Raw genomic sequence first — 22,533 nt, 5'->3', positions numbered from 1 at the left:
GGCTGAATCAGAATGTCTCCAGGCTGCTGGTGAATCACAGAACTTGTCTTCAAAGAACTTTGATAAGTCAGCTTGGAGAGTTATGGGGTTGCTATTATCCCAGGTGTTATTCTGTGCTATAACTGTGCCATCTGCTGTCCTGATTAAAACCCATTCCTGCAACTCTAGTCCCTTGCTGGGTTAACAATAAAAAGTCATCAGTCCTAAGTGGAGGAGAAGGTGAGCTTTAGAGGCTCTCCAGGGGTCTGCTTGACTTGCCATCTCTGAGACCCTTCGTCAGGTGGTTGGGCCGGCTTCACGTGGGAGAAGTGGATCCAGTAGGGCTTTTCAGCTACCTTAATAGCTGTGGGTGTACTCAGGATCACCTGGAACGGTCCATTCCACCGCGGCTCAAGGTTGCCCCGTCTGTGGTTGAGAATCCACACCCACTGTCCAGGCTCCGGTGGGTCCGGTAGCCGGGAGTTGTGTTTCGCATTTGATTGGGCTGATCTCTGGAGGGCCTGCACCTCGTTTCTGATGTGTTGCAGGGCCTGTAAGGACTTGAGGAAATTATGATTAGAAATCTCTAGTTCCCCTCTGGTCAATCGAGGTACAAGGGGCACAGGTTGCCCAAATAAGATTTCATAAGGGGTCCATTTATTGAGATAGGGGGTACATCTGGTTCTAAAAAGGGCAAAAGGGAGGAGCTCAACCTAGTTTTCGCCGGTCTCCCCTCTCAGCTTTATTATAGTTTCCTTTAGAGTCCAGTTCATTCTTTCTACCTGTCCTGAACTTTGGGGCCTATAAATGCAATGCAATTTCTAATTAATACCTAACTTAGTGGCTAATTCTTGAGGTATCCTGGATATGAATGCAGGTCCATTGTCTGATCCTAGGGCTAGGGGAATGCCATATCTAGGTATGATTTCCCTTAATAAGACTTTACAAACTGTGGAAGCAGCCTCTCCTCGCGTGGGGAATGCTTCCACCCATCCTGAGAAGGTGTCTACTAATACTAATAGATACTTATAACCTGAATTCCCAGGGGTCATCTCTGTGAAATCTATTTCCTACAGTTCTCCTGGAGCTTTCCCCCAATACCTCACAAAGGGGGGTAGCTTCTTATTCTGCGCATTTACTCTGGCACAGATGCTGCACCTCGAGACAATGGAGTGGACAATATCCCTGATGTTGGGCCCTACATAATACTTCCTGATAAGTTGTTCTAGCTTGTTTTGTCCTAGATGGGTACTAGTATGAATATCTCCTACTATTTCTCTTACTATTCCCTGGGGTAAATAGAGCCGGGAGTCAGGAAGCTCTATCTATCCCTGCTGATTTTTCTTCCCTTTCAACTGCATCCCTTCCTGCTCTTCTTCTGGGGAATATCTAGGATCCGGAGGTAGCGTTGGCTTAGGCAGCAATGGCAGAAGGCTTTCTTGTGGCCCAGTGGCTGCCTCTCTTGCAGCTGAGTCTGCTAGGTTGTTACCCTTTACAATAGGTGAGTCCCCTCTCTGGTGTCCTTTGCAGTGGATGATGGCAACTTTGGTAGGTAGCCAAATGGCGTTTAGGAGGGCAAGAATTTCATTGCGATTTTTAATGTCTTTCCCCCCTGCTGTCAGTAAGCCTCTCTCCTTGTATATGGCTCTGTGGACATGGGCAGTGGCAAATGCATATCGGCTGTCAGTGTGGATGTTGGCAACTTTTCCCTCTGCTATCTATAAAGCTCGGGTTAGTCCTATTAGCTCTGCCCTTTGTGCAGATGTTCCTGCGGGCAGTGCTTTCTGCCACAGGACCTTATTTTCCATGGCCACTGCTGCCCCTGCATGTTGCTGTCCATCCTTAATAAAACTGCTCCCATCTGTAAAGAGGGTCAGGTCTGCCTTCCCGTATGCTTGATCCCTTAAGCATGGGCGGAAGCCAGTCACTGTGTCAAGGATTTGTTTGCAACTGTGGACCAAAATGGAGTCCGGTATTGGCAACAGGGTTGCTGGGTTCAGGGCAGCAGTTTTGAGGAACTGAACAGATGGAGGGTTCAGCAGCTGAGCCTGATACTGCATTAGCCGCACATTAGATAGCCACCTGTCAGGAGGTGCTCGCAGCACTTGCTCTACGTAGTGTTCCCCAATGACTTTGATGCCCTGCCCTAAAGTCAATTTACTAGCCTCCTTGACTAGTATGGAGGTGGCAGCAAGTGCCCTCAGACATGTTGGCCATCCCGAGGCTACAGGATCAAGTTTCTTGGACAAATAGGCAACAGGCCTCTTCTATGGCCCAAGTTCCTGGCTCAGTACCGCTAAAGCTACCCCTCCCTTTTCTGCTATAAATAGCTGAAAGGGTTTGGCCAGATCTGGCAGGGCCAAAGCTGGGGCAGCCGCCAGGGTCTCTTTAAGTGCTTGGAACACTTGCTTCTCCTTATCTGTCCATGTGAACTGCTCTTCCTTACCCTTGGTTAGTTCGTGCAGGGGTTTAGCTAGTTCTGCAAAGCCTAATATCCACAGTCGGCAGTATCCTACTGCACCCAGGAATTCTCGTACCTGTCTCTTGTTAGTAGGCTCGGGGATCTGCAAGACCGTCTGAAATCGCTGGCTGGACAATGTCCTTTGCCCTCCTTGTAAGTTATACCCCAAATAACTTACAGTTTGCATCACAATCTGGGCCTTCTTGATGGAGACTCGATACCCCATTCGCCTGAGATCTTGTAGCATGTCCGAGGTAGCTTCCTCACAACTCTCCTTCGTCCTTGGCAGCTATGAGGCTGTCATCCACATACTGGAGCAGTATGATTGACAGATGGGAGGAACGGAAAGCCTGCAGATCTTTGCTGAGGGCTTCATTAAAAATAGTGGGGGAATTCTTAAACTTTTGTGATAGTCTGGTCCAAGTGAACTGCCCCACCAGTCCATTATCTGGGTCATTCCATTCAAAGGCAAAGATCTCTTGGCTCTGAGGTGCCAGGGGAATCCAAAAGAAGGCATCCTTCAAATCCAGGACAGAATAATAGGTATGGGTTGGGGGCAGTGAGCTCAGTAAGGTATACGGGTTGGGCACCGTGGGATGAATAGTCTCTACCTGCGCATTCACTTCTTGCAAGTCTTGGACTGGACGATAGTCTTGGCTCCCCGGTTTCTGGATGGGAAGCAGTGGGGTGTTCCAGGCTGATTGGCACCTTCGAAGGATGCCTGCCTCCAGCAGGCGTTGCAAGTGCCAGGCGATTCCCTGTCTAGCTCGGGCTGGGACCGGGTACTGCCTGATCCTAACCGGTCTAGCAGTGCTAAGCAGTTGCACCAGGACAGGCGGTTGGTGAGCAGCCAAACCTGGGGGGTTGGTTTCTGCCCAAACCTCAGGTACCCGGGCACACAGGGCGTCTGGGACCCCTTCCTCGGCCACCTTACCTTCTAGGACAGTGGCAAGTAAGTGTTCTTCAGACAGTGGGGCAGTTACTTCCATGCTGACCTCTGCCTCTTTGTTCCCCATAGGGCTTTCCTCCTGTCGGAAGGTTATGGTGGCCTGAAGTTTCTGCAATAAGTCCCTTCCAAGCAGTGGATAAGGGCAGTCTGGAATGACTAGGAAAGAGTGGGTGATGGTGCCTTGACCTAAGTCAGTAATTCTTGCAGTGGCCCATGGGTAGGCTTCTGCTTTGCCCGTTGCCCCTATTATCTTAGTAGTTGCCTTCTGCATCTGGCCCTGTGGTTTCTTTAGGACTGAATAGGTGGCTCCCGTGTCGACTAGGAAGTCTATTGGCTTTCCTTAGACTATTAAGGTGACCATGGGCTCCTGGGAGCCATTGGGAATGGAGCCCTGGCCCCGTCAGTCTAAGGTTTGGAGCAAGACCTCTCGGGCTTGTTTTGGCCTCTGGCTGTTGGCCCTCAACTTTGGGCACTCTCTCTTCCAGTGTCCTTTCTCCTTGCAATAGGCTCATTGATCCTTGTCTATTCGCTGTCCTTGGCCCTTCCTCTGTCCCCCTTTTCCTTTGGGGGGAGGTTTCTGAGCAGCAATCAGGATCTTGGCTACCTCCTTTGCTCTGCCAACCTCCGGATCATCCCTGTTGATATATACTTTCTGGGCTATCTCTAATAGCTTACTCCTATTCTCTCCCTCGAACCCCTCAATCTTCTGAAGCTTTTTTCTTATATCAGAAGCGGCTTGAGTCACAAAGGCTATGTTTATTAGCCTCCTGTTTTCTTCTGCTTCTGGGTCTAAGGGGGTGTACACTCTATATGCCTCTATGAGTCTAAGAAGGCTGCAGGGGATTCTTCCCTTCCCTGGATGACCTCACTTACCTTGCTAAAGTTGGTTGGCTTTCTAGCTGCTGCCTTGAGCCCCCTCAACAGAGCCTGGCGATACTGGAGGAGCGCGTCCCTTCCCCCAGCGGTATTAGGGTCCCAGGTAGGAGGTTGAGACCGGAGAACATCTTCTATTTCCCTTCTTCCCTCCCGAGTTTCCCTTTCTCCTCCCAATACCACCTTAGCAGCTTCTCTCATTATTCTGTCCCTTTCTTCAGAAGTGAAGAGGGTTTGTAAAATCTGCTGACAATCATCCCATGTGGGCTGATGGGTCCTAAAAATGGTCTCAAGGAGAGATATTAGTCCCTGAGGTTTCTCGGAAAATGGGGGATTTTGATGTTTCCAATTGTATAAGTCACTAGTGGAAAAAGGCACATAGATGAGGCGAGGAGGTGCCCGTGGGCCAGCATATGGTGCCGGCAGCACCTCCCAGAGAGGCAAAATGGCTGCGCCTCCCGGAGGAGGAGGCAAAATGGCTGCGCCTCCTGCCAAAGGAGGCAAAATGGTGGCGCCTCCCGTACCATAGATCGCCCCTCCTCGGGTGTGGGGCGGGCTCGAGAGCCTGCTCACGTCCTGCTGCGAGGAATCTTGTTCCTCCTGCTGCTGATAGGGTGGAGGGGAATTCACCAGGTCTAGGTGGTCCTCCGGTGGTCCAGGCAAAACAGGGTAAAGTCTGGACAGTTCACCAGGTTGTGTCTGGGAATGGGCTTCTCCCTTTTCCTTTTCTTTGACCCTCCCAACTTTCCCATTCCCCGTAGCAAGACAAACTGCTCGCCTGCCTCGCTGGCTGTCCTTCAGACACTTTCTGATGTACCCAGGCTGCTCAGTGGCTGTATCTACCTACACATCTATATACAGGTATTGGTCTGGGTAGGGTGCCCTATAGACCATGGCTCTGACAGCAAATAAAGTTGGGAGGTCAAAGGTGCCCTCTGTGGGCCATCCCACATTAAATGTAGGCCATTCCAGCTGGCTCAAGGTCCGGAGGAAACTTGGACTCGGCGGCAGACCTCCGTACCCCTGAGCCCTCTTCTGGAAATCAGAAAAATTCTTCAACAGGCACTCAAGCAGGGATCCCAGCACAGACTCTTGTTGTCCCATCCTGGATGACTCAGGAATAATGAGAAAGGGTAGGACACAGGCAACACACACTATTAACACAAGGAACACACTTGTCTCTCTCACACTCAACTCAGTCATTCAAGCTCAGACAAAACGCAGTGCAGCGCAAAAAGGATTCCTAATGTGACCGGTCACTCCTAAAGTTAACAAATCCAAACATCCAAATTTCAGAGAGCTGCGTCCCACTTCTTTTTTTTTTTTTTTCTTTTCCATTTTTCTGAAGCTGGAAACAGGGAGAGACAGTCAGACAGACTCCCGCATGCGCCCGACCGGGATCCACCCGGCACGCCCACCAGGGGCGATGCTTTGCCCACCAGGGGGCGATGCTCTGCCCATCCTGGGTGTCGCCATGTTGCGACCAGAGCCACTCTAGCGCCTGAGGCAGAGGCCAAGGAGCCATCCCCAGCGCCCGGGCCATCTTTGCTCCAATGGAGCCTTGGCTGCGGGAGGGGAAGAGAGAGACAGAGAGGAAGACGCGGCGGAGGGGTGGAGAAGCAAATGGGCGCTTCTCCTGTGTGCCCTGGCCGGGAATCGAACCCGGGTCCTCCGCACGGTAGGCCGACGCTCTACCGCTGAGCCAACCGGCCAGGGCTGCGTCCCACTTCTGAAAGCCCTGGGTAGGTTACCGGCGGAGTCCCACCTACTACCTCAGGATTGTTTGTTCTGGAGCCCAAAAGCTGAACCAAATGAGGATCCTCCATGAATACTTACTCAGCTTGAGCTGTCCCTCTGGTCTCCAACCCAAAACTCCGACGAGGGAGAATCCCGGACAAGCCCCCCAAAATGTTGCATCCACCGAGTACGAGAACAAACGTCGGAGACTTTCAGGAGCTTAGATCGTACTTTATTGGCCAAGTTTAACCTGTGCAGGGGTGAACTCCCAAGATGTCCAGAGACACCGTACTCACAAGGAGCTGCAAACGAGAGTCACACCTGGCACTTATAACTAGGTCCTTATATATCCTAAGTGAGCAAGCATTATACAGAAGCAGATGTGGCAGTTAGCTATTTGCTAGGGAGGTTGCATGTAGCATAGCAACAGGGGCAGGGTTTAGCTTAGTGGCAAATTTCAAACATAAACTTCTGATAAGGGTTTCTGACCAATAGAATGCAGGATGTTTGTCCTCCTTTGTGCTGATCTTCTTAGTTCTCAGCCTCACAGGGGCCCTATCAGCACCTCCCTGTTCCTGCTCCTTCAATAGTTACACTCTGGCAGCCACAGCACACCTCCCCGAATCTAACACACTCCAGGCCACACCTAACAGCATCAAGTCCAGTGGAAAGTATGCTTTTTTCTGAGTCAGGTACAAGATTAGGAATTGGCCTGGTATAGGTCCCATGCCACCTAGAACCTGTGGCTGTGGCTGGCTGCACAGTAGCTGACTGCTGGCCTGAGAGTGGAGGAGACCCAGAGGAATATCTGAGGAGAGGAAAACACAGCTGCTTCTGGGCCTTAGTGGTCATGAGAAAGGTGACCACTATGCCCTTTCCTTGTGTCCCCTGCTCAAACTGATATTCCAGTAGAGACTTCCTTTTCCCAGTGGAAATGCTGGGAATCCACAGAATTCCCATGCAGACAACACCTTGGGGTTGTCACTGTGGCTCTGAGGGTCTCTGTGCTCTTTCTCTCTCTCAATATTTCTTTCTTTTTTTTTAAATTAATTAGCGTTTCTAAAGACTTTGCTGTCTGAATCCAATTCTAATCCAGCTGAGTCATGAGCTCCTTTCTGTCAACACCAGGTGCCCAGACCTGCGTGGCTCCCCCAAAACTCCTAAGCAGTATTTCCTATCTGTGTATTTACTGTGGCTCCTCCTTACTGGCTCTTTGAAGCCCTTGGGACTACAAGGAGATGGGTAACACTTCCAGTTGCCAGATGGCCTGCATGGTTCTGGGGTCCCTGTGCAGTTTGGAATGGCACTTCTCTGACAGGGATGACATGGATCCAGGGAAGAGGCCTGCCTGCTCTTCCTCCTGCCCAAGGGCATGGCCCTCTGCCAATCGGTGGTGGTATGGGCACAAAGGCAGGCCCCTGTGGCTCAAGGTGCACAGCTCCATGGGCCACCTGCCTTCAGAGAGTGTCTGCTTGGTAGGAACATGGCCTGAACTCTGCTCTATGCAGTTGGGTAGGTTCAACACTCCCAGGGGTTAAAGTGGTGGGAAGGGGGTCCTGGCTGGGCTGCTCAATGGATAGAGTTTTGTCTTGGTGCACCAAGGTCACGAGTTTGTTCTCTAGTCAGAGAACATATGCGAAACAACCAATGAGTGCACAACTAAGTGGAATAATGAGTTGATGCCTCTCTCTCTCTCTCTCTCTCTATCTCTCAAACTCTTTCTCTCTCATTCTCCCCCCCTCTTTCAAAACAATGGAAAAAATCTAAAAATAAAATTAAAGTGGTGAGAAGGGGGTTTCCAGCAGTCATGACCAGGAGAGGGACTCCACTCTGGCCCAGCTGGCAAAGGTGCTCTGACCACACAGTGCCTATCCACCATGACCCAGGCCTTGCCCTGAGTCTCCCCTTTGCTCCATCTACCCCATTCCCTACCCCAGGTGACCTTGTTCAGACCACAGCATCTCATCTTTCCAACTGTACAGTTGGGTTAGGTTATCGATGTCTGTGTCACAGACTTAGCAGCTCAGGACAACGGACATTTATCATCTCAGTTTCTGAAAGTCTGGAGTCTGGGAGCAGCTGGGCTGGGTGGCCTGGCTGGGGGCCTCTCACGAAGTCAAGCTGTAGCCTGGGCTGCGTTTCTGATGCCTTGAGTGGGGTCTTCCAAGCCCAGTCAGGCAACTGTGGGCAGGAGTTTTATTCTCACCACCGGCCTCCTAGAGGTAGGGAGGGGGAGGGAGAGAGAAAGAAGGTGTGTCTCCATGGGGGGTCCTCGGGCAAGCTTCTTAGTTTCCCTGAGCCACAGTTTTCTCACAATTGGGGAATGTCAGGTTTTCTGCCACATGGGGTTTTGACTGCAGACATGGGGAGCTCAGCATGGTGCCTGGCAAGGAGGGTGTGTGTGGTGACCTCCTTCAAAGAACCTTGAGGCTGGTGCAGAGAGGTCAGGAAGGACAGACACATACATGTTTCAGATCTGGACCATACTTGTAGAAGAGAAGAGCGACCCACATTTACTGATTTTAATCAGTGTCCTGAGAGAGTATGCAGGTGAGGGGTCATTTTTAGCTCTGTTCTCATCACCGTCACTGTGGAAACTGCCCCCTTTAGAGCTTCCTGAGCAGCCATGCAATCAGGGGACTGTCTGCATCCGCTACTCCACTAGCTGCAGTCTACACTCCTGTGCAGCACCTTCGCTCCCATTTGCATTTAGATTTCTTGAGAAGCCTTGTGATAAGATGGTTCTAGAATGCCATGACCTGTTGTTGCCTTAAGTGATTAAGAAGAACAATGGTGTCCTGCTGCACAAAACCCACTTCTCTATGTCTTCTCTCGACCAGGAGTTAGCAAACCAGTCCACAGGCCAGCCCCAGCCATTCCCTATGTTTGTAAATAAAGTGTTACTGGATCACAGTCACACCCACCCATGTTTTGCTAATGGATCCTTTCTGGCAGCAGCAGCAGTTGAGGACAGAGACCATGGGCCTACAAAGCCTGAAATATTTATCAAAAGCCTGCAGCCCCAGTTCCAGCTCTGGTGTGCTGGCTCCCACCCCTTGGCCTTCCCGCCTTCTGCTCCTGTGTATTATTCATGGCCAGAGCATGTCTATGCAACGTGGTCAGATTGCCATCTTATTCACTGATTGCGGTTTTCCTCCAGCTGCCAGAGCGAGGGGCTTTTTATCTTGGGCAAGATGTCCCCACTGTGAAAAAGTCCTCTGCTTTGCTCTGCCTTTATCTGAACTGAAACAACCCTCAATCAAGACCAGTACATGCTGTATTCCTGCTTTATGGTCAAATGCCTTTTTATTTTTATGGGACAGACGTTTCATAATTGCTCTTACAGTAGTGTCCTGGCAGATGGAACAGGGCCTTCTTGTGCAATGTGTGTTTCTCTAGAAAGGAAGGGGCCACTCGGTGGCAACATAGGCACAAATGTTTTCTCAGAAGCATTTCCTGAATTACTTCACCTCAGATAAGGCTCCCATGGGGGCCTGGGATAGTTGGAAACAGAAGCTGGCCGGTGTGGCTCTCCATCACACAGCTCTGCCATTATCACCATCTCATGAAATATTAACAGCCCCCAGCATGCTTTCAGTCAATGAGATGGCCCCCCAGGGAAGGTGAATTGAATGAGGGTCTGGACACAGCTACTAACACACACAAGCGGCTGACATGGGCAGGTCTCAGACCCTCTCCAGGTTGTGGCAGTGCTTGCAAGCTTTCTTCTGCAGCGGGCAACTAACTGCCTGGTGCTAACTAGTGACTGAGCTCTGAGAATGCAGCAGTGATGGGCCAAGGGCTGTGCCGCTGCAATGTGTGGTCCAGCAGGGGAGTGCCATTGCATCCACCGGCACACTTGCTGCTGCCTGTTCTTCTGTTTTGGGATGGTAACTGCTTTGCAGGAAAGGCTCCAGCTGCCTTTGTGCCTCTCAAAGCATCTCAATAAAGGACCAAATGCTGCCCTGTACAACGGGCTCTGGTGGGTTCTGGAACCTTCCCACAGCTGCTGGAGATACCCTGATGGTGGGATAATGAGACAGGGGACATCTGCCAGCCTGTGGACCTGTGGTACTACCAGCTGGCTCCTTTGTAGGGAGACAAGGGCAGGCGGAGGCTAGGGACCTTCCAGAGGACTCTGGTCACTAGGTCATTGAAGCCAGGGGAGGAAATGAGGGGGTAGCTGGTCAGCCAAGAGTCAGCTGGCAGCCCTACAGGCCCTGATTGGAGAAGCTGCAGACACTGTTCACTTCCCTGGACTCCTAGTGGGGCCCAGGAGTGGCCGTGGGGCATTTCGAGCTGGCAGCCCGAAGGAGAGGGCAGAGGGCCTTTGTGAGGTGAGAGCATTACGGTTTGGACCTTTAGGGAAAGCTGGGTCAGCTTTTCAGGAGTCAGACTCAGTCCCTGCCAATTCTTCTGAGAGGGGGCAGTGCTACTGGGGGCAGCACCTGCCATAGTGGGATAACAGCAGCCACAGAGTCTGCAGAGGGGTCAGGGTGGGAGTGGCTCACCCAGCCCCAGGCCCACTGAGGTCTCATGCCCCTCCCGCTGGCGCCCCCTCCCCTTCTCTGCCTGCCCTTTTCGTGGGTTTAGGGCTTGAGAAGAATCTCGTGTAACTGAGGAACTTGCTGCTAGCCTCTCAGCAGGCACACACCCGCACAGTGCTGGTCCAGGGGCCTCCGAGGAGGCCAGACTCCGCAGGTCAGGTGTCTGGGGTAGGCCTGGCTTACACCGATTGTCCTTGGCTCTCCCGCGGGTGCGGGACTTGGCAGGCTGCGCTCTCCAGCCGAGTGACGCAGAGCGTGCTGCGGCCCACGCGGAAGGTGCGGGGACGGCGTGGAGCGCACGCTCGGCTCGGGATGCAGGTGGCCCTGCAGGGCCAGGGCGACGATCCTGCGTAGCGGCGCGCGCTCCCGGCAGGTACGCGCTCCGGCTGCATCGACAAGACCAGGGTGCGGCGGCGAGGTAGCGGAACCGGTGCTGGGCGGAGGCGCGGGTGGGGCGTGTATATATGTCTGCGCCGGGATCGGAGACGCGGGACGGGGTAAAGTGCGCCGGGGTCCACAGGCTCTGGTTCGAGGAGGGTGAGTCGGGGCCTGGGGGCGCGGGGTAGGATGCGTGTGCCACCGGATGCGGAGACCTTGGCTCTGGCCAGCAAGGGCCCAAGCTGGGGCGCGGCTGGGACACAGGGAAGAGTGCAGGCTCACAGGTCTGGATGCAGGCTGGGCGCGGGTTGAGGCTGGAGTGGCGCAGGCACCTACTGGGTTGTGCCTCCGAGGCCCCGCGCTCGGGTTTCCAGGCACGTGACAGGGCTAGGGAACGGTCTGCCAGGATGGGTGCGCGGTGCCTTGACCTGGGGAGATAAGACTTAGCCAGTCTTGGGCTCTTGCTCAGGGTCCCTGGACAAGACCACAGGATTCACTTCCCTAGCGTGTAGCTATTTGTAATCGCGAAATGCTTTCATAGCCAGGAGTTCAGAAGACGCCGGAAAAAGAATAGCAGAAGCAGCTACCCGGTGTAGAGAGAGAAGTGTGTGTGTGTGTGTGTGGGGGGGCACTGCCAGTCACTGGCCAGTGTGCCCAGGCCAGCACTACATTTAAACTTCATTGCTCTGTTTCCTGGTGAGTCTTTTGGGCTGAGATGGGTGGGGTATAAAGGAGCCCATCTCTGTGAATTCCCATGGTCCTGGGCCCACGTGGCAACTATAAAAGTTTTTTTCTTCCTTTGGCGTTGTTGTCTGTTCCCCAGGGTGGGGGGTGTTTTACACCAGGGGTGGGATCTTTCATTCCACCGCATATGGGGTGCAGGAACCACAGGCTGGGAAATAGATGGGTGTGGACTACCCGTCCCCTATGCACCTGTGCTCTGTTCCTGTGGGTCCCGTCTGCACGTCTGTCCTCCTGGGGATTGCTCAGTGCAGAGCTCAGATTCAGACACATGGGCCTTGGCCCTGTTCAGACTGTTCCCTGTTCGAGAACAGCTCCACATTCTTGTCAGGTGTCCTGAGCCAGGTGCCATTTATGGGGATGCATTTTGTATACCACATTCTTCCTGTGTAAGTCTGTCTGTCTGTCCATCCATCCATCCATCCTCTTGGAAGTCATTAGTTTCAGAGTGCTTTTGGCACTGTGCTGAGACAGGCTACTGTCTGAGAAATGTGAACGTAAACTAGAGCCCTTCTGAGTTTCTTAAGACAAGATCCTTCCTGGCACATACATATGTCTGCTGCTCAGCCCTTTTCCTTTCTACCATCCTGTCATCCTTGTCCTGTGCAAGGCCCAGTCCCGGAGAGGGGAGCAGGAGCCCTGGAGAGCAGCTGTCTGCCTGTGAGATTTCAGGTGTCTAATTTTCCTATCTGTCAACTAGAACCCTTTCTAGTTCATCTGTGCCCCTGTGAGGCCAGTGGAGCTGCTGCACAGTACAGCAGACCATCCTTGTAGGACCATCCTACAGGGGCCATCCGGGGTAAGGTCCACATGAGTGCTGAGCTAGGTCCCCAGAGGGACTACTGAGCCACCGCTGGTTCATGTTGTTCTGGCCATTTGGCTGCTGTAATGGAACCCCACAGACTGCGTGGCTTATAAACAGCAGAAGTTTGTTTCGTACAGTCCTGGAGGCTGGAAGTTTGAGGTCAGGGTGCTGGCAAGGTTGATGAGAACTCCTTTCTGCGGACGTCTCCTTGTGACCTCATACGAATATGGTGGCAGGGAGGTCTTTGGAGTCTCCTTTATAAGGGCACTAATCCATTTATAGGGACTCCACCCTCATGACCTACTCACCTCCCAAAGGCCCCACCTCCAAATACCATCACCTTGGGGGTTAGGGCTTCAACACAGAACTGTTAGGGAAACATGTTCAGACTATTGCATTCCACTCCTGTTCCCCTCAAATCCATCTTCTTCTCACATGCAAAATACATTCACTCCATTCCAGCAGTCCCCAATGTCTTAATGAATTCAAACATCAACTCAAAAGTCCCAATTCTCACCTAAACCTTAACTAAATTCGATGTGGGTGAGACTAGAGGCAGATTCCTCCTGAGGCAGGTTCCTCTCCGGCTGTAAACCTGTGAAATCAGACAAGTCAGGTGCTTCCAAAATCCAGTGGTGGGACAAGCAAAGGGCAGACACTGGGCAGGGTCCTGCCCAGGCTGGAATCACATGCTGGGGCTCTGCAGGTCTGGGTTGCCTGCCCCTATTGCTCTGCTGGGTATTGGCCTTGCAGTGGCCCTTTGCCTGCATCATGTTTCTAAAGCTTTGGGTGTCCCCATCCTTTAAAACCTGGGTGAAAGGAGCCACACCCCCAGGCTTATGTACTCTTTGCACAATAGTGTAAGCTTTTCCCAGTGCCACCTCCAAACTCTCCCAGCCTCTGCCAGTGATCCAGTTTCAAAGCCACATCCATATTCATACAGTTTGTCACAGTAGCACCTACTCCTGGTACCAATGTTTCATATTGTCATAGTGTTTTCACGGGCAAGAAGTGTACTTCGTCCAGGCAGGTCTGGGGTCTGGGAATGAGCCTGGCCAAGGGGGAGGGAGTAAGTGAAGATGCAGGGGTGAGGGGAAGTCTGGGCCTATGTGTCACTCAGAGCATTTGCCCAAGGTCAGCAGCCAGCATTGAGCTGAGCCAGGTAAGGGCTGGGTGGGCACCTCACTCCCCGACAGGTCCCTCGCACCTCCCCCCCTGCCCCAGCACAGTGACTGCATCCTGGAGCTGGATGAATGGGCAGGGAAAGGCCTGTCTGTGAGTGACTGTTATGTGTGGTGGAAAGTGACGTGGCCAGAAAGGGCTTCTGGGTGGGAGAGGGAGGTAAGACCTTGTGATTCTCCTTCATACCTTTGGAGACACTGGATGCAGGGGTGTAACTCCACGGACAGGGTAATGTGAATAACATCATGGGATGACACTGTGGGGTAATGTGAACAACATTGTGAGATGACTTGGGTATGGCAGTGTAGGAAGTGATCATGGGCATCATGGCTCTGTTCCATTGCTCACTGCAGCTTCACTGATGGACACGGGTGGCATCAGCGCTGGGGGCAAACGGTTCGAGAAAAGGATACTTAATTTTTTAGGGACTTTCCTTGTGGGTGGAGGACTGTGCTAAAACCTGAAACCACTTTGTGCTTAGGAGGGTCTTTTTTCTTTTTGGAAAGTGAAAGTAGAGAATGGATGTTAGGAAACACAGAGGCAGGATGTTGTGTGTACACTGCACATGATCAGAGTTCCTTCCTGGTTTCTGGCTCCTAGGAGTTGCTGGACCCACTTTAAGTGGCAGAGGTGGGGGTGGAGCACTCTCGCTGGCCTTTCACAGCACCTGAGCCAGTCACCATTATGAATGAACACCTGGGGTCTGGGATGTGCCTGCACTTCCAGGTGACCTAGGAACCCTAGCTGAAGGACAGAGTTTGGGCAGACAGACAAATGGCCAGGCTCCATACCAGGAACCTGATGAGCCCTCTCAGGACACCTGTCTCTTCCCTTCTGACCCATTTCAGCTCCCCCATTCCTGGTGTGTTTCCAGAACCCTCAGGCTAGCCAATCTAAGCGAAGCCTGTCCTCACAGAGGTCGGGGACTGTGGAGGCTGGATCAGGGGTGTCAGAATGGAGCCCTCAGCCCTGATGAAAGCTGGCTCCAAGCAGGAGGAGAGCTTTGGGGTGCAGTCCAGGACAGTGGCAGACTTGGGCCTGGTCCCCAATCTCCGGCGAAGCAACAGCAGCCTCTGCAAGAGCAGAAGATCACAGTACCTCTTCAACAGCTCTGAGAAGGTAGGCTTTTAGTGATCAGGGGTTCACCAGAGCCCTGCTGGGGCACAGTGTGTGTATGGGGGGTCTGCTGGGCAGAGACTTCTGCCCTGGGGGGCTGTAGCCTAGAAAGACCCTGGAGGAGAGAGAACTATGGAAAATGGGAGGTGCCAGGTCTGTCCCCCCATCCCACCTCTGAGTGGGGGCTCAGTCACTTTCTGCTCTTGGGCCAATTTGGAAGCTCAGGGCAAACACTGCTGTCTTGGCTAGACTCATGGAAATTACCTTATTGTGTAATGACTTCCTATTCTCTATCTGACTGGGAAGCCCTGAGCGCAGCCCGGGTCCGGGGCTAGCTTCACAGAGGCCCTGGTCAAGACCATGCAGTCGAGCACTCTTGAATGTCACTGTCCCTTTCAGGTGGGGATGAGGGCGTCTCAATCTGCCCTCCCACCAGGACCAAGGCAGGTGTCCAGATTCTCATCTACCACCTTTCCACCATATTGAGGTGTTCCCAGGAAGGCAGTGTTGACATATAAACTGTAAAGTGCTATAAAATTTCAAATTGGGCCCAAGAGGAAGTGTTTCCACAGGTCCTTTCCTCCATCCTGAAAGCACACCTGAGCACCCTCGTCAAGGGTGCTCTACCTTGAGTGTGGGAGGGCTCGGGTGTCCCTCTCCTGAAAAGAGCCTTGTGAAGTTTGTTGGAAGCCAGGGAGGTGCAGGATGTGCAGGTGTGGGTTCTGTTGATTTGATGCCTGGCCAGAGGTAGATTAAGGTCATTTGAGGCCCCAGGCAAAGAAGAAAAAATTGGGCCCCTTAAAAAGAGAGAGAGAGAGAGATAGGGAAAATAAAAATACATATTAACCATATTTTTAAATAAATAAAAAATATTATGTACAATTAATGTTAAAATTGCACATATAAAACCAAACTTGGTGTCATTAGAAAAAAGTGTAAAGTTGGTGTTTTGCAGGACCCTTCAGAAGTCGGGGCTCAGGGCACACGCCCGGTGTGACTGCCATTAAATCCACCTTTGTGCCTGGGGATCTCAAAGTGCCATTTCTACCCTCAGCAGGAAAATCTCAGCTCATGGATTCCTGAAAATATCAAGAAGAAAGAATGCATGTACTTCGTGGAAAGCTCTAAGCTGTCTGATGCTGGGTAAGGGACTCTTTCTCTGTTCCCATGTGGAGAGACTGGCGAGATCAAGACTGAGCAGGGCTTCAGCCGGGGCAGTCTGCACAGGCCCGGGGTGCTTGGAGCCTTCCGGTTACCCCACAGATTTGCTGTGGGGAAGGGTCTTGCCCCACCCTGCTTTGCTGTTGAGGTGTAGAGACTTTAGGTGACTTGTGCAGGGTCATAACATCATGGCTGCTCTGTAACAGTGCTTGGACCTATCCAGTGGCTCGGGCTCATCATTGCAGACCTCGAGAGCAGCTCATGCCCCTCTGGAATAGTGTCATGGGGCTCAGGGACTGGAAGGGGCCCTGGGGAAAGTCCACAACTCAGACTCCTCACTGAAGAAGAGGCCAAGTCCAGACAGGCCCACCCTGTCTGAGGGTGAGGTGGGAGGCAGGGCCACTTTGCCTCCAAGCTGCTGGGTGTTGCCCTCCTGGGCCACGGGCTCCCCCTGACTCGTGTAAACCCGAGGGCATCTGTGGAGGGATGTCACACGTCCTGTTCCTGGGACAGAGAGCTTCGGGGTGGTGCTTCTTGTTTTATTACATTTATTGGGGTAAAAGTGGTTAACAACATTGTATAAATTTGAGGTGTACAGCTTTATAATTGCACATTCATGTACTCCATTGTGTGCTTACCACCTGAAATCTACCCTCCTCCCGTCACTGTGTATTTGACCCCCTTCATTCTCTTATCCTCCCCTCTGTAACCACCATACTGTTGTCTGTGTTTTGTTTGTTTGTTTTTTGCTTTCTGCTTTATGTCTCACATGTGAGCGACATTCTATATTTCTTGTCTTCTTTCACCTGATTTCTTTTGTGTGGCACAATACTCTCAAGATTCATCCATGTCACAAATGACAGTATTTTATCTTTTTTTGCAGCCGAGTAGTATTCCATTGTATAGATGAAACGTAAACATGAAGCTTATTTAGGGACCTTGGTTCTCAGAGGGGTTTTTGTGAACTTGACCCCCAAAGGCAAGGGAAGTAAAAGAAAAAATAAACAGATTACATCAATTTAAAAATCAAAAGAAACCATCAACAAACAAAAAGGAGACCAACTGAATTGGAGGAGATATTGCCAACAATACCTCTGATAAGGGGCTAATTGCTGAAACCAGCTTGACAATGAGTGTGCATGAAAGGAAGGCGCTGCAGGACTTAAGAAAAAACACACACAAGATCGATCCAACATAGAGAAAAGATGGGTACAGGGGACTCCCAGTCTCTAGGACTGAGAGGCTAGATCTCTACAGCCACATCGTATTTATTCATATTTATGCTCATCAAGCAAATCAGCAGAGCCTATGTCAAATTAGCCTAGAATGGATTCAGGTGCAGAGAAGGATGCAGGTATGCAGGAAAAGACTATAGGGATCAGCTGCTTCCTTTAAACAATCTTATCTGTGCTTGTTAGGGTAGCCTTCTGCCTTCCAGGGACCAAAGTCCCCCAAAGACTTGTCTCAGGACAACAGTCTAATTCCTAGCCATTTTCTTATAGCTCATAGCCAAAATATATAAAGAACTCATATAACAAAGCAATATAAAAGAAACAGTCCTAGTAAAAAATGAGCAGAGCTCTGAACAGACACTTTTCCAAGGAAGACTTACAGATGGCCAACAGATATATGAAAAGATGCTCAACATCACCAATGATCAGGGAAATGCAAATCAAAACACCTGTTAGGACGGCTGTTATCAATGAGAGAAATAAGTGTTGGTGAGAACATGGAGAAACAGAACTCTCATACACTGCAGGTGGGAATGTAAAGTGGTACAGCCACTCTGGAAAACAGTATGAAGGTTTCTCAAAAAATTAAGACTAGAGCTACCATATGACCCAGAACTCCCTCTTTGTTGATACTCCTTGAGGACGAAAAGTGTATAGATTCTAGGTTATGTTTCCTTTCCAGCCACATTGTAGTCTGTGCTGTGTCACAAATAGGCCACACTCTTCCTTGCTTCTTGTTACCTGTATAACTCGTTTATCCTTCAAGGCCTGAAGCAGATGCTGCTTCTGCTGTGGAGCCCTCCTGGGCCACTCTCCAGGGAGTATAACTGCTCCCTCTCACCATACTCTGTGTAGTTCTCTTTTCTGAGTTCTGACCTCTGACCAAGGCAGAGTCAGTTTTTACTTCCCACGCTGGACAAGTAGCAGCCAGCTGCTTACATTTGCTGAATAACAGTGGGGGAGGAGCATCCTGTGTGGAGACGATAGGAGAGGATTATGACATGGAATCAGATGTGAATGAACACTGTTGTTTCTGGGATGCTGTGATATGCTCAGGGTGTTGTCACTAAAAGTGTCCTGTAGATGTGTGGGGGTTTACACCCTGGCTTGGCTCCTCTTCAGATAAGAGTCTTCATTTCTCAAGGGTAGTCCCGGGCCAGACCTTGACTTAAAGAAAGTTGTCCCCGTGTTTTAGGGGACAACTTTGTGGCTGGTGACCTCGAGTGTGCTTGGTGCAGGATCAGAGTTTCAGGTTTTACATGCATGTATTCTGACAATAGCCTGAGTACTTTGCATTGAGTTCTCCAGTCTTAGTTATTTTAAAATAGGTTTATAAAAGTGGTCTTATAGGGAACTTGTGATACACAAGCTTCCTTTATAGGAACTGCTGGTTTCAAACACATTTTGAAGACCACAATCTGGTTACTAGTTGTCGGGTCCAGGGCCACCCTCGATTGAAGCCCAGACCCTTCTTTCCTCTGAACCCTAAACCCATGGAGAAGTGTTGATGGGTTGATGAGAGCTGGGGAGACAGGTTGGATTTGAGGCAGAAATGGGACTTTCTGCTTCTTTCATGCTTCTGTCTGCTTTGACAACATTGCTCTCAGTATGTGTTTAGTTCTGAAAACTTCCAGAAACAGCTTTATTAGTATGAGGTTTACTGCAAGGAGCTGCTGCTCCAGGTTGATAACAGAGGGAATGGCCTGTTTGTTCAGATGTTACCTGAGTGGGAGCAATTCTTTGCATAATTCCTGGGTCAGCAGTTTCAGTGTGGTTCCTGCGCTGTGTCAGGCTTGGAAACACCACATGGACTTAAGCTCTGATCTCATCAGGGGGCAGTGGTTCAGAAAGGAGGGAAAGGAGGCAGCTTGTGACAACTTGTTAGAAATGTAAGAAAATTTGGGTTAGCCTTGGGCCAGGATATGAGAGCTCAGGTGACTTTCTTTCCTGTAGTGGCCCATAAATTGAGGAGGCCACCCAGGGTATTCTCTAAGGTCCCTGCAAGTCTAGAAGTGCCTTGCATCTGCTGGAGGGGTCTGAAGCAGGGTCAGACGGGCTTGCGCTCTCAGCCCCGGCGGCCCCCCACACAAGCAGCAGAAACACGGGTAGCAAGGGACCTGGTTGTGAGCAGTGAAAGGACAGCCCGAAGGGGGACCAGGAGCACTTGGGTTTGGGGCACACTGTGGTTCCCTTAACCAACCCCTGGTTCTCAGCATGCTCAGTTAATTTGCATTGATAAAATAACTTTATAAATTATTACAGCCTCATTTGACCTTCATGAATTTGTCAGGGTTGAGGTCAGGGAATGTATTATTTTTCCCATTTAATGATTGAGAAACTGAAATTTAAAGTACCTAAGATCCCACACTTAGCAAGTGGCAAGAGACCTGTTTTTTCTTTCCTCCTGGTCCAGTAGTCTGTCCCCTGTATCACCTGGCTCAGGTTTTAGACTTTCTTTTTTATTTGGTCTCATCTGTATTTAGTCTTTTAGGTCATTTGTTAACCATCACAACATAGGACTCTAAAAAATTTATAGATTTCCAGTTAAACAAGGTGTAATTGGCTGGGTGGGGCGGAGGTGCTTCCTTGCTGCCCCGATGTGGCCACACTGACACGTAACGGTGGCTGGGGGCCATGTTTCTGCTGGGTGGGGGCGAGAGTCCTGACTCTCCATGGGGCCTCCCCCAGCAGGGAGCAGGAGGGGCACCCTGGCACTGTGCTGACTGGGCGGTCTTTGCAGGAAGGTGGTGTGTGAGTGCGGCTACACGCGCGAGCAGCACTTGGAGGAGGCCATCAGGTCCCAGGCCTTCCAGGGCAAGGAGTGGGACCCAAAAAAGCACGTCCAGGAGATGCCAACAGATGCCTTTGGTGACATTGTCTTCACAGGCCTGAGCCAGAAGGTGGGAAAGGTTGGTTTCCATCACCCTGTCCCCAGAGCCCACCAGTGGTGATGCACAGTGGCCAGACTTCTAAGGTGGGAGTAGGAGGCTGGCTAAAACCCTGGGCCTGGGGTACAGAACCCTCTCAGCATCCAGGATGGGGCAAGTGGGGGCTTCCCATGGCTAACAGGAAACGCGCACACAAGCATGGTGCTTTCAGCATCCTTGGTTACTGCAGAGTAGGTCAAAGCTGCAGCCAGGTGTGTGGTGTGAGTAAATTGTGTCTGGGAGGCCCTGGATGTTTTTCAGGCCCGGGAGGGAGCAGGGGAGCACACTGGACACAGGCACCAGTGCTGGAGGAGTAGCAGTGAGGAGGTGGGGAGGATCTCAGGGATAGGACGGCACAGCAGAGGCTGGTAGGAAAGGTGAGAGCTTCACCAGGTGGTCGAGCAGGGTAAGGCAGGATCCCAGCAGAACTTCAGATTTCGGGGTGATTCCTGGACTGGCAGCATCACTGAGCAAGTTCTCAGCCCTATCCCAGTCCTGCAGAATTGGGGGTCCCACTCACTTGCATTTTAACCAGCCTTCCCACAGCCTTCTCTTCCAGCTACTGAGCACCACAGTCCTATGGGGTCTGGTGGAGCCACTTAGTTCTGTGCTGGGTTTCTGGAATCCCTAACTCTTATACTAGAGGAGTGAGACATTGCCACTCAATTCTTCTGAGTCATGAAGATCCTGCTCATGTGGCTAAGGATATGGAACAAGGAAGGTCCTGGGGATGATGTCACACCAGTCCCAGACTTACTGGGGGTCATCTGCCCCAGAGCCACCCTGCATCAGTACTGTCAAGTGTTGGGTGCCCTCTAAGCCCCTGTCCCTCTGAGCTGCTGTAAGGGTGATTCCAGGCTGGCTCGGTCTCTAACCCGACAGGAGGAGTCCCTGAGAAGGGAAGGGACAGGGTGTCTCCTGCAACCGGAGGCTCAGAATAAGAGCAGCCTCTGAGCAAGGTCTGAACTAGAGTCGAGGACAGCTGACTTCATGTGATGACAGCCAGGCGACCTAGGGCGGGTGCTGGCCATGAGGGAGGTGGCACTGGGTAGAGAGAAGTAGAGACACTCTGGTGTCACACCAGAGGAGTCGATGGCAGGCAGGACTGTGACACGTGACTGGAACTGGCACAAGGGGCCTCAGCCTTCACAGAACAGGGGACATGGAGAAGGTGCTGTGGTTCTGAGCTGTGGGAGAATGACAGGCTGGCTCCTTGGGCCTCATCTCCCCCTTTTCTGTCTATCTGTGTGCTGCCTGGGCATGGCTACTTGTATTTGTAGGACCTAGACCAGGCCATGAGTCATCCACTTGCTGGGCTGGGCCTCTCAGGCATGGCCGGGTGTAGGGTTTCTGGGGACTTGGGTGGGTGCCCACTGACTGGGGGCTCCTCTGCTGTCTCCTGATTCCCTGCAGTACGTCCGCCTCTCTCAGGACACTCCCTCCAGTGTGACCTACCAACTCATGACCCAGCACTGGGGCCTCGATGTCCCCAACCTCCTCATCTCGGTCACGGGCGGGGCCAAGGACTTCAACATGAAGCCCCGGCTGAAGAGCGTCTTCCGCAGAGGCCTGGTCAAGGTGGCCCAGACCACAGGTAGGCCCTGGAGTGCTGAGGGGGCTGAGGAGATGGAGCCAGGCAAGTGGGTCCCTGCAAGGCAGAGTCAAGACTTTGGGACTGGTTAGCCCTCAGGAGTCACCAAGGTCACACCTGGCCGGATGATGAAGGGTCTGGTCAGACTCACCCACCTCGCCCACCCACAGCTCCATCCTCCACACACTGCTGCTGCCCCTGGGCTGTTCAGTGGGGCAGATATGGCTTCACTCAGCTCCCCAATGGTGATGCCCTCTGGGCCCGGAGAAGGGGCCAGGAAGCCCTGAGCCTCCACTGCCGGTAGGGAGGGGGCCGGAGGAGGCTGTGTTATCCATGGGGTGTCAGTGAGAGGTTCTCTGTTAACTAATGTTTTTGAGACTTACACCTGAACATGGGTTTGAAAGCCCCGCAGTTAGGGGGCAGGAGAGTCAGATAGGACGGCACAGCAGAGGCTGGTAGGAAAGGTGAGAGCTTCACCAGGTGGTCGAGCAGGGTAAGGCAGGATCCCAGCAGAACTTCAGATTTCTGGGCTGAAATCTGGAAGTGCACAGGGCTCTGGGTGTCAGGTGTATGCATGGCAGGGTGCACACCAGGACTCATGTGCCTGCCCACCTTCCCCAGGGGCCTGGATTATCACTGGGGGGTCCCACACCGGTGTGATGAAGCAGGTGGGTGAGGCCGTGCGTGATTTCAGCCTGAGCAGCAGCTACAACCAAGGAGAAGTCGTCACCATTGGGATTGCCACGTGGGGCACTGTGCACAACAGAGAGGGCCTGATCCACCCCACGGTGAGCTGTGTGTCCCGCCTTGGGGTGGGGGGACTCTGAGGAGGTGTGTCAGGATCTTATGGGTAT

At 51.9% G+C, this 22,533-nt stretch overlaps 1 protein-coding gene and 1 non-coding gene across 11 annotated transcripts in view; one reads left to right on the top strand and one right to left on the bottom strand.

The window, feature by feature from the left end:
- Positions 1-5,903: 5,903 nt before the first annotated feature.
- On the bottom strand, positions 5,904-5,979 carry TRNAG-ACC (transfer RNA glycine (anticodon ACC)). Its single transcript has one exon. It is a non-coding gene; the product is annotated as a tRNA-Gly (tRNA).
- A 4,274-nt stretch (positions 5,980-10,253) lies between these two features.
- Positions 10,254-22,533, top strand: part of TRPM2 (transient receptor potential cation channel subfamily M member 2) — a 51,476-nt gene continuing 39,196 nt past the window's right edge. For 3 of the 10 annotated variants that reach the window (XM_066259230.1, XM_066259225.1, XM_066259221.1), the window contains exons 1-6: positions 10,275-10,336; positions 14,501-14,771; positions 15,823-15,911; positions 19,902-20,070; positions 21,502-21,682; positions 22,301-22,467. In XM_066259230.1, coding sequence (XP_066115327.1) covers positions 14,607-14,771; positions 15,823-15,911; positions 19,902-20,070; positions 21,502-21,682; positions 22,301-22,467 — 771 coding nt within the window. In that variant the 5' untranslated portion in view covers positions 10,275-10,336; positions 14,501-14,606. Of the gene's footprint in view, positions 10,337-10,884; positions 10,920-11,019; positions 11,084-14,500; positions 14,772-15,822; positions 15,912-19,901; positions 20,071-21,501; positions 21,683-22,300; positions 22,468-22,533 lie in introns of those variants that run through there. The other 7 variants (XM_066259231.1, XM_066259228.1, XM_066259226.1 and 4 more) reach the window with 6 other exon arrangements.

This window comes from Saccopteryx bilineata, chromosome 2 (assembly GCF_036850765.1).
Source record: "Saccopteryx bilineata isolate mSacBil1 chromosome 2, mSacBil1_pri_phased_curated, whole genome shotgun sequence".
Lineage (NCBI taxonomy): Eukaryota > Metazoa > Chordata > Mammalia > Chiroptera > Emballonuridae > Saccopteryx > Saccopteryx bilineata.
The sequence above is the reverse complement of the archived record's forward strand: the minus strand, read 5'-3'. Positions and strand labels throughout refer to the sequence as shown.